This window comes from Ustilaginoidea virens, chromosome 5 (genome assembly GCF_000687475.1).
Source record: "Ustilaginoidea virens chromosome 5, complete sequence".
NCBI lineage: Eukaryota > Fungi > Ascomycota > Sordariomycetes > Hypocreales > Clavicipitaceae > Ustilaginoidea > Ustilaginoidea virens.
In genome coordinates, this window is record NC_057320.1 from 4,470,744 (window position 1) to 4,481,303 (window position 10,560).

Here is a 10,560-nt window from a genome sequence, read left to right on the forward strand (position 1 = left end):
GGGCAAGACGACGCGAAGCAGCCCGTTCTCGGGACACTCGGCGGGACCCCCCTTGCCTCTATCGCTGTGCCCGTCGTCGCACCGCACCCGAACAACGACCTCGACCTCGGCCGCTGTCAGCCGCGCTCGCCCAACATCGTGGCATCCCCCTATCCCCGCGCAGCCCGCGCAGCCCGCGCAGCCTGCACACCCTTCCTTCCCGGCCGCCCTGCCGCCCCCGGATCGAGCAAAGTCCCCCGACGGGGAAATATAGAAAAAAAAAAAAAGCAAAAAAAAAAAAGAGGCTGCCGGCGTTGGACCCAGAGACACCAGGGGGCATTCCGTCCCGAGCAGCACGGGCAGAAGCCATCACACGCCGGCAGCCGCGAAGTCTTTTCTTTTGTCTTTCAGTCTTCCCCGCGGCCGTGGAGCCCGCGTGTTGTTGATGCGATAGATTTTTCGTGTGGCGGGCTAGCAGGGCCACTTATTTTTAGGTTTCTGCCCCGGAGCTGGCGCGGCCGACGCCCATCTTCAAAAAAAGGTTCAAAACAAGGCCTCGTCACATGTCCTGGGTCGAGGGCGACGCGCCGTCGGTGATGACGCGAGACCTGCGTCGTCGGGCCTAGACAAATCCCCCCCCCCCCTTCCCCCCGGGGACGCTGGGCTGCCGGTCCGTCGAGATGGGGGATGGCGCCGCGTGCGCGGCATGCACACCTATGCGTCGTCGATGCCTGCGGCTTCCCTTTGCGGCGCGGTGCTCGCTTCCGGCGGCTGGGGGTGTCGGTTCCTCGTATCGGGTCTGCTGCGGACGGGCGAGTCGAAGACGCTGGGGGTTTGTCTGGTTGGAGTTGCTGGCGTGACGTGACGCTGCCGATGGCGGTTGGTGGTCAAGCCCGCTTAACGTGGGAGGGCGTGGCGGCTCCAGCTTGCTTGATGTAGCAGGGGCGCCCAGAGATGGCAGCCGGATCATGTTCCGTGTGCGGTAGCTGATGGGCAGTCGAGACCTTGCCAGTGTAATCATCACGGGGCACCTGGCCTTCAGGAACCTCTGGTGATGAGAAGCTGCTGCTATCTAGACGGCATTCCAGATCTCGCAGCTAATGCAGACGCGGACTCGCCAGCGCAACGGGGCGTGCCAAGCCTTGAAGAACCTAGTGATCAAAAGCTTGGTGATAGAACCTGCTGTTTAGATGGCACCCATCCCGCAGCTGGTCCACCCTTGCCATGTGACGGAGGCCCAGCCACGGCCGCCGCTCACGACCACCACTCACGACCCCGACAAAAACACCAAGCCTGCCCGTCAACTCCCCGCCTCGCTCGTGCTCACGTCCATGTTCGCATCGTCGTCTGCCTCGTCATCGCCCAGATCCCGCTGCTAGCCGTCCGAGCCATGCGTCCCCGCGGCTTCCGTCCGCGACCGAATCTCCCGCACCAGCGCCTTGGCCTCTTCCACCTCGACGCCGTCCTGGCACAGCTCCATGGCCAGCCGGCTTGCGCTCGCGTAGTCGGCCGTGCGCATGGCAAACTTGGCGAGCCACATGCGCGCTTTGCTCGTCGCCGCCGTCACCCCGGTGCCCTCGCCGCCACTACTCCCGGGTGCTCTGTCGTCCCCCTCGGCATAGTCGTCTGAGCCGGTGGACGAGTCGTTGTGTATCATGACCGAGTCCCCAAGGTTGGTGTCCGCCAATGTCGCGGCAGCAGCAGCAGCAGCAGCAGCAGCCGCCGCCGCACCACCATCCTCCTGGGCAACGCACAGCTCCATGTATGCCTTGGCCTCTTCTTCCTCCCCGAGCTGGTCGTACATGGCTGCTATTTGCAGCAGCACTTCCGGGTCCATGTGGCCCGTGGGCCCGCGAGCACCGGCACCGGCTCCGGCACCGGCTGCAGCATCGCCGCCGCTGCCGAAGCTGCTGCCGACCTCGTAGTACGCGTCTGCGAGTAGCGCCCGCTTGAAGGCCTTGATGCCGTCGCGCTCGCGGCCCATCTTTTGCAGGCACGACCCCACCGCCATCCACATCTTGCCGTCCCACGGCCGGAGCCCTGCCGCCTTCTTGTAGTACCACAGCGAGTACGTGTGCATCTCGAGCATCTCGTACGTCTGGCCGAGCCCGTACCACGCGCGGTAGTCTCGCCGGTTCACGTCGACTGCTCTGCGGTACGACTCGATCGCCGCATGGGTGTTTTTCAGCTCCACGTACTCGTGTCCCATGAGCGTCCACGCCGACAAGCACGACCGGTCCAGAGTCAGGGCTCGTCTAAAGTACTGGACTGCTTTCTCGTGCATGGAAAGCAGCGAGTAGTAGTTGCCAATCACGACGCACGACTCTGGGCGGAACTTGTCGACGCTCGAGCACAGATGCGCCACAAAAGCCAGCTTGGGCCGCATGTTCAGCACGTAAAGGATGTTGGAGTAGTGGTCCAGAGCATCCAGCCGGTGAGGATGCAGCGCGAGCAGCCGGCTAAAGTGTTGCTCCGCCGCCATGAGGTCTTTGGCGTGATACGCCAACAAGGCATGGCACGTCAGCAGGAAGGATGACGTCGGGAAGATTGACAGCAGCTGCTCCAGAGAATTGGCGAGACTTGGCGTTTGCTGGTAGAGCTCGAGCGACGTGTAAAGGTGAAACATGAAGGACACGATGTTTTGAGGGCAGTGACGGGCTATCTGGTTGAGCTAGCAAGAGGAAGCAGTCGCAAATGTTAGTCCAGGTGTGCTTGCTTGACAGACAGAGGCTTGTTGCGCGAGCAGACGATTTCTTTGGTTCGTCGCTCGCTCGCCCTTGAGCTTACCTCTTCCACCCTCGATATCAAACCCGTCATTTCCAGCCAGCAGCCCCAGTTCATGGGGTATTTGTGAACGCTCCTGACAAAGTATTCCATCGCTTGCGCATCGTTTTTTTCCTTGGCCAAAACCATTCCATACCTGCGGGGGCCGGGGGGCCCTGGAAGTCAGTAGCGTCAATCAACTCTCCCATTTTCTGAGCAAGTCCTTACAAGTATTCCAACCATCCCTGGCTCCCCAATACCTCGTCGTCCGACGTCGTCCTCTCCCTGAACCAAGCAGACAGAAATCTGCCCACCACAAGCAGCTGCTTGTTGGCCACCGTTCCCAGATCCTGAGGACCCATGACCATCTCAGACTCCTCGTTCCTGCGCTTCTCCCCAGACAGAAACTTGGCGTACAGCGCAAGGAACAGGCTCTTCTGGCTGAGCTTGGGCAGCGGTGCGGCATCGCCGGACAATCTGGTCTCCGTGGCGGCCTTGGCTTTCCCCTTTGATCTTTGCGACGCCGCAGACGCGGTCGCTTCCGAGTGCGAGGCCAGCACGGACGACAGGAGCGAGTCGGGCAGGAAGACTGCGGCACATCGGTCGAACTCTTTGCAGTCGAAGAGGGACTTGGCCAGGAGGTACTTGCTCAGCTCCTTTGCCTCAAGGCCAGCCTCCTCGGGGTCCGGGTTCGCAGTGAATACGGGGCTGGCGCGCTGAGCGCCGTCAGCTTCGTCCTGGCCGTCGGCCGGTTCAGGCAGTGCGTTCAGGAGTTCGGCCGCCCTGCGAAGGGACATCAACCAGGGGTCATGGGTGTTAGCCACCACCGGACGGCCAAGAGCACGCTTGTTGCAGGCAGGGCAGGACAAACCATTTCGCCGACTGGTACAGGCACCTCTCGGAACACTTGACTACGGCATCTTGGAGGGCAGCTCGCAGATGCGAAACCTCTTGCGCACTCAGCGCCATGCCGAGCGGGAGATTGGGTTCCTGTTCCTGTCAAACTGGAGGCTTTCGAGGCGTCGCCGCATGAGGTTCGGAAGATTGCCAGACCTGCCTGCTGTTGCGATGGCGTCTGTGCAGTTACGGGAACGCTGGAATCCTCTCGTCACGTCTCGTCGAAGCTAGGCACCCGTCGATTAAACGACGGCATCTGGAGTGGCGCGTCAAGAGACCGCGTGGTGGTTATGTCATGAATTTACGGATTCGCTCAGCGGTTCAGTTCCAGCAAGGTTGGCTGGCGGACAGAAGGGGGGAAGCGCACAGTATCCGCACTGTAGCACTAACTGTATGCCAGCTCTCAACACTGAGATATTTTGTTTGCCTTCATTCGTCCTTACGGCCCATACCTTCTCTTCTGGCCACGACTTATGGAAAAGTCTGGAGCAAGTGCACCATGTCAACTGCCTCAATGGCAAGCCGCTTTCGACATCATCACCCGCAGGCCTACCATGATCAGCTTGTGAGTGACTAGGCACTGGCGTGTGTAGTGCTTGGATGGCGCCAATATGACGAATCTATGTCTTTATCCACCAGACTTGACCGACATTTAGGCATTAGCCTCACAATCACTAGTCGAGAAGGGAAATGCCATGTGGGTATGTATATTTGCTGCAGAAAAGCCAGAAAAGCCCAGGGAAACAAGGGGTTTCGAAGTAATGTCAGCATTCAAAAACACTACACTAGCCACAATTTTTGGGTTCCATCAAGCTATTAATATAATAGTCCAGAAAATCCCCGTTTAAGTAAATAGAATGCCCCGATTCTTGCCACCCCAGCTCCATATCTCGCGGTGCGTAATCTTGCAGTAACGCAATTATCAAACAGTTCCAGGCTTGCGAATAAACGATCCGCGTTGGTAGCACAAAAAAAAAAAAAAAAAAAAAAGAAGCAGCAGCAGCAGCAGCAGCAGCATCCTTCACTAACCAAGAGGCGATCCCCCAATATGTGTCTCGACGAGTAATTGGCCGTCAAAGACCTTTTGTTGGAAACGGGGGCAGGTCGAGCATCTAAACACCACCTTCCATAACGCCAGGCAAAACACCCCTACCAGTACGCGCCTTGAAAGAGCATGTCGCCCTTTCCGTCCCAGTCTCAAGTCGTATATCCCCCGTGCCAGATGCTCATCGAGCCCTGTTCACAAGAGGCTCCAACGGAGGACCGCGGGGATGTGGGTGGGAGGGTGGCTCGCCGTGCTGCGAGCGCCGCATATGCAAAAGCGGTCCGTTCTTCTGATGGCCTTCATTGCCGTTATATCGCCTTTGCGGATGCGAGGCAGAGGATTTGCTTCGCAAACGCTGCGGGCAAGGTGGCGGTGGCGGTGGAGGAGCAAGGTCGTTGCCAGCAGGCATGCCCCGGCGGGACACGTTTCGTTTCGGAGCGCAATCCCGAGGCTCCCTCAACGTGCCTCCGCTGGCAAAGTTGATCAAAGGTTGGCCGGGAGCATGCTTGATGCCGGGGTTCGGTCCCTTGTGGAACCGCGGGGGCTCCGGGAAATCAGCTGCGAAGCTGAGAAGAGGTGCAGGGTGCCTCTCGCGACGGACGACTCCGCCGCTGGACATTGGCCTGCGCTGCCGCTGCTGCTGCTGCTGCTGCACGTGAACCACCTGCTGGTCCCGAACACGGGCCGAGTGCTCCGCCGCAGAGGGAAACCAAGACGGAGACTCGGGCTTGTTATCCGGCTGCTTTTTCGCGTCGGACGAACTCGACGAAGAACTGCAGATGCCGCCATTCAGGAGCGACGGGGTTTCGGTGAAGGGGCCGTCGCTGCTGCTGCTGGATGTCTTGGTCGACGAGGCTACCTCGGCTTGCTTGCGCTTCTTGTATTCATCTCCCAGCAGCCCTCCCGCAGAGAACTCGGGCTCTTCCTCGTCCACAGTGTTGGGAATCTCGGGGACGGCACCAGAGGAAACCTTCTTCGACGCGTTGGGCCGGCGGGCCGAGGTCTTGGCCCTGGACAGGGATTTCTGAATGGTGGCATCGTCGAGGACGATCTTGCTTATGCGGAAATCATCAACGTTCATCAGAGGCTCGTCGGCTCCTTCTTGTGCTTCTTCTGATTCTTCTTCTCCCGCGACGGTAGAAGACGGGGCGCTGGCGGAGCTTCTGTTGACGGTCCTCTTGGGGCCGGACGTGCCACCACCCTTGGCATCGAGAACCAGTTGAGGAGGTTTGCTCCTCTTCTCCAGATCCACCAACCGGCTCGCCAAGTACCAGCTGCGCCAGCCGTGCACCTTTTTGCAGAAGTGCTCAGCTTCTTGCGCGTCCTCTATGGAAAAGAAGTGGACAAAGTTTTCGCCGTTGTGGAACACGACCGTCTTTTGCTGACTTTTGATTGCGTAGCAGAACTGCTTGGGCGGCTTCAGATGGCGACGCATCTCGCTCTCCTTGGGTGTGTAGACGTCAAAGTCTGTGAGGTGGCAGAGAACAATGCTTTCCTTGTCGGACGGCTTGTTTTTGGCCGACTTGGCAGCGTACATCTGCCCGTTGTCGAGAAGTGTTACCCAACGCTTGTTCCATTTGCCAGGTTTTGCCGAGTGATACATTTGGAGGGAAAACCCTGAGGGAGGTTCATCGGTGCGAGGGACAGACTCTATGTCCAGATCCTCATCAGTCTGCGAGCCATCGCGCGACATGACCAGGAGCGAGTTTTGCTGATCCTTGTCCCAGGAATTCATCACGTCACGGACACGTTCGTAGCGTCGGAGCCGACGCTCCAAGCCGAGAAGCAGATAACACTCGATGATGACGCTGCTAGCGGGAGTGAGTTGATGCCTGGTCGTCTCAGCCGTAGCCTTGAGAATGTCCATGGGTGTGGTATCTGCCGTTACGGGAAGGTTGATGGTTGATGACAAGCATCGCACAATGACGCGCTGGTACAAGGATAACAAGTTAGTGCCCCAGCAGCAGCCAGGATCGTGAGTGGTTGGGGGGATATTTGCGGCGGAAAAAAAAAGAAAAAGAAAAAAAGAAACTCACCCTCTCTCCGCCATTGATGGCCGACAATGGCGCGTCCGTCTGGGGTACTATGCCTTTACCACCTTGTTCGATAAATTTCATCTTGCCAGTGGAAAGTGGTGGTGAGGGGGGGTCCTCGAGGCTGCTCTCGCGGCTGTACTGGCTAAAGGTGGGCGAGAGAACAGCAGAGACGACGGTGCTTGGGGTGCCGGGCTGAATGCTCAGCACGGAGGACCGCCTGTTTCTGGAGAAGAAGGACAGCTTGTCCAAGATTTGGCGCCTAGGCTTTGGCGAGGGAGTAAGGGTGACAAGCTGGGCCTGGAGCCGTGCAAGATCGAGCTTCTTTTGTTCGGCGAGAATGCGATCCGTCTCGGCCTCGAGGCGAGCAACCTCATCTGCCACCTTGTCGACGTGGCCGTCACAGTCTACGTTGCGTTGTTGTTGTTGTTGCTGCTGCTGAGGAGGAGGAGGATGACGCTTTGCGGCTGGTGGAGGAGGCTTCGCCAGCAGCGGCTTGTCGTCGCAGCCCTTTGTGTCAGCGTTGACATCAAGCTTGCCCTTGGTCTCTTCCGCCTGCGGGTGATTTTCGTTTGCAGGTGTTTGTTGCAGCGTCAGAGAGGTCTGAACCTGGTCCTGGTCCTGATCCTGGTCCTTGTGCTGGTCCCTGTCGTGGTCGCGGTCTTGTTGGTCTTGGACGGGGACTTGGACGGGGACTTGGACGGGGATTTGGCCTGGCTCTTGGTCTGGCTCTCGGATTGGCTCTTGGATTGGCTCTTGGCTGCTGTGGGGCCCGTCTCGTTGGTGGGTCGGACCCGCTGCGGCGCTGCTGCCGCCATCCCTGCCAGTGGCCGCGCCCCCATTGGCTGGCTTGCTGCTGCCTGCAAGCAATCGCCAGCTCTCCAGGAATCTGAGGCTGGACTGAGCGGCGATGCTGACGGGTTTAGGGCTCAGCACCCTGGTGGGCAAGGCTGGCACCGACAATGCCTGCTGCTGGGCCTTGAGCGAGAGGCGGAAGCTGGACAGGCTCTTGGAACGGGACCGCGAGTCCGAGCTGACCTGGTCCGGCGCGCCTGCCGACGAGGACTGGGTTTCGCCGCAGCCGGAGCCGGCGCCAGCGTCATCCAAGGTCTTGGTGCTTGTTTTGATGTCTTTGTTGTTTTTGTCGCTTTTGTTGTCGCGGGACGACGAGGGCGACGAGACGCTCTTTCCGCGCAGCGTTCGATACCGGGAGAAGCTGCGCGGTGGAGGCGGAGGTGGACCCGCCTCGGTGGCCCGTGCGTCGGGTGCCATGTGTGTCATGTTTTTTTTTTTTTGGAAGAGACGATGACGTCCGCGCCGTGCTTGTGATTGTGATTGCGTCGCGCGTAGAGGGCTTGTCGGCCAGCAGTGCTATCTCGGCAGAGTTGGCGCCTTTGCCCGACTTGTTCACCCCCGGGCTTGACGGGCTTGACGGGCGTGACGTTGTCGACACTGCCAGTCGTTCGTCCGGGGCTCGCCAATCTATATAGCAACCCCTGCTCACCGCGGGCAGGGCCTGCTTCGACGGAAACGACTCAACCCAGACCCAATCGGCGAATTTCCGACCGGGGAGGCCCAAAGTCAAAACCGCTCAAGGTTTGTTCCTGCGTTGCGTCAAAACCTTGGGCTCTGCGGGGCGGCAAGCAACCAAGCAACCAAGAAAATGGTTTGTCGCTTCCCTCCCCAACGCCGGCGCAGCCTCGTGCAAGAGGGCCAACCTGATCAGCGCAAGGCAGGCTTTCAACGTGGCTCGTTTTCTTTTGTTTTTCTTTCCCTTTTGACAGCTCGACGGGCGCAGCAGACAGAGCTGGAGGAAGGCGTATGCCGGAGGTGGTGCGGAGGGTTTTGCGGCTACGCCGTGACACGCATCGGACGCGTGGCCGCTTTCGCTTTCTTTCCGCTTGCCCAGCTCAAAGCGTGTTGACTGTGTGATGAGGGGGGGGGGGGGCAGTGTGGTGGTGGCCTACGACGAGAGGCAGCTGGAGAAGGGAGCAAGACGTCGTGGGAGTTTGGAGACACGGGTCAAGAAGAAGAAGCAGAGGGCGGCAGACCAGTCCAGAGGCAAACCGTCTGATGGCTTCTTCTCTCCCTGCGGATAAAGGGCACCGAGTCGAGGGTGGTTTCTCCTGAAAGGGCATCGAGGGGCCTGGGGCTATTCAAGGGCCGTCCGTGGGGAAAGCATCCAAGGGGCGTTCTTAAGCGTGAGGGACGTGGCGAGGACGGGGCCGTGCCAGCTTTGAAATATTTCGGGCCGCCGCCTCGGGCCGCCGCCGCCCCCCCCTCCCTCCCTCCCCCTGCGCTGGAATCCCGACTTCTTGCGTCTTGTCTCGCACCTGGGCCATGCCGATCAATCACAGACCCGTTGCCTGGGCTTTGGACAGCGCAACGCTGTGCGCCGGGATGCAAGTTGCATGGACGACTTGGCGGCGTTTTCGCAGGCGGCCTTGTGCTTGGCTGGTTGCCCCCCGACGACACGGAGAGTCTGAGACTGAGGCCCCCCCCCCCCCCCCCCCAGCCCATCTATGCCGTTCGAGTCCATGTCCGTCCTTGGTCCTTGCTGGGCCCCTTGTGTCTCGGCGTCTCTGCGTTGTCCGTCGGCCTGCTAAGCGTCGGTGAAAGCCTGGCGCGCCACGCGTCTGGCGGGCCATCGTTGCATCTTGTGCCACCACCACCCATGGAGTGCCGCCGCGGCTGGGGGGGCTGCTCCTTGCAGCGCGTCTACTCTCTTGCGTCTCCATGTCTCGGCCTCTTGGTTTTTTTGTTTTTGTTTTTTTTTTTTTTTCCCTTTTTCTCGCTTGACCCTTGGTCGATGGGATGCACCCCGTATTACGTAATGCACCTGGCGGGCCAGCTGCTTATTATGTCTCGTGCCAGCTGCCAGGCTTCATGCGCATGCTCAATGGGCAAAATGCTCAATCCCCCCTCATCCAATTTCTCATCAATTTTCATCCAATTCATCCAATTCATCCAATTCATCCAATTCATCCAATTCATCCAATTCATTCAATTCATTCAATATATCCCATCAATCCCCTTTGACCGATGCCCTGGCGGAAAATGCCACACCGACCAGCGACACCGCATCATCATGGTCCGACAGATGCTTTCGGCGTTGCACAGAAACTGAAGGTTCCGGAACTGGCCTTCTGCCCATCCCTCCCCGCCACCCAGATCGGCTAGATTCAACCTTCATCTGCATCACCCCCACCCGCCCCGTGTGTTTGATGTGTCAAATTTGATGGCTGATCGGCCGAATCGCAGACCGCTTGGCTCGGCCACTGACGGATTGAGTCTGGGAAATGCGACCGACCATTAGCTTTTCCTGCCAAATGCACCATGCGCATGCGCGTCAATGCCTCGATTAGCTCGCGGCGAGTCGACGGCCCTTACCCATGCACGCCATCCCCATTCCTTTTTTGTTTTGTCTCTCCACCTCCATATTTTTTTTCCTTTTTTCCGATTTTCCTTTGCCTTTTTTGTCCTTTTTTTCTCCCTTTTTTTTTTCGCTTTCTTTTCTTTTTCTTTTCAACCTTTCTTTTTTTCTTCTCCTCCCTCTTTATCCGGCCCGTGATGCCCTGCCTGTACTTGCAGCATCAGTCGACGCACACTATGCTTATGCACTGCCCCCTGACGCTCGCCCCCGAAATTCAGGTCTGGTGCCACAGGCACCGCCAAACTGCTCAGGCATCCTCGTGAAAATCTCACACCTAGCCGCCTGCTACCACGGCCCACGCAAGGATCAAACCTCGGTCAGAGACGGGAAAATGAATTATGACCAAGATGCCAGATACTGCAGCCTTGATAAAGGACTGCCCCTGCCCCCTACGGGCACAGCCAACGTGG

General features: G+C 58.9%; 2 protein-coding genes across 2 annotated transcripts; both read right to left on the reverse strand.

Moving 5' to 3' along the window:
- Positions 1–1,354: 1,354 nt before the first annotated feature.
- On the reverse strand, positions 1,355–3,711 carry UV8b_06924 (uncharacterized protein; the record flags this gene model as incomplete). Its single annotated transcript, XM_043144421.1, has 4 exons — positions 1,355–2,650; positions 2,767–2,899; positions 2,971–3,525; positions 3,614–3,711. The coding sequence occupies 4 exons, from the start codon at positions 3,709–3,711 to the stop codon at positions 1,355–1,357; spliced, it is 2,082 nt and encodes a 693-aa protein (XP_043000356.1).
- A 1,154-nt stretch (positions 3,712–4,865) lies between these two features.
- Positions 4,866–7,998, reverse strand: UV8b_06925 (uncharacterized protein; the record flags this gene model as incomplete). Its single annotated transcript, XM_043144422.1, has 2 exons — positions 4,866–6,614; positions 6,721–7,998. The coding sequence occupies 2 exons, from the start codon at positions 7,996–7,998 to the stop codon at positions 4,866–4,868; spliced, it is 3,027 nt and encodes a 1,008-aa protein (XP_043000357.1).
- Positions 7,999–10,560: the final 2,562 nt, after the last annotated feature.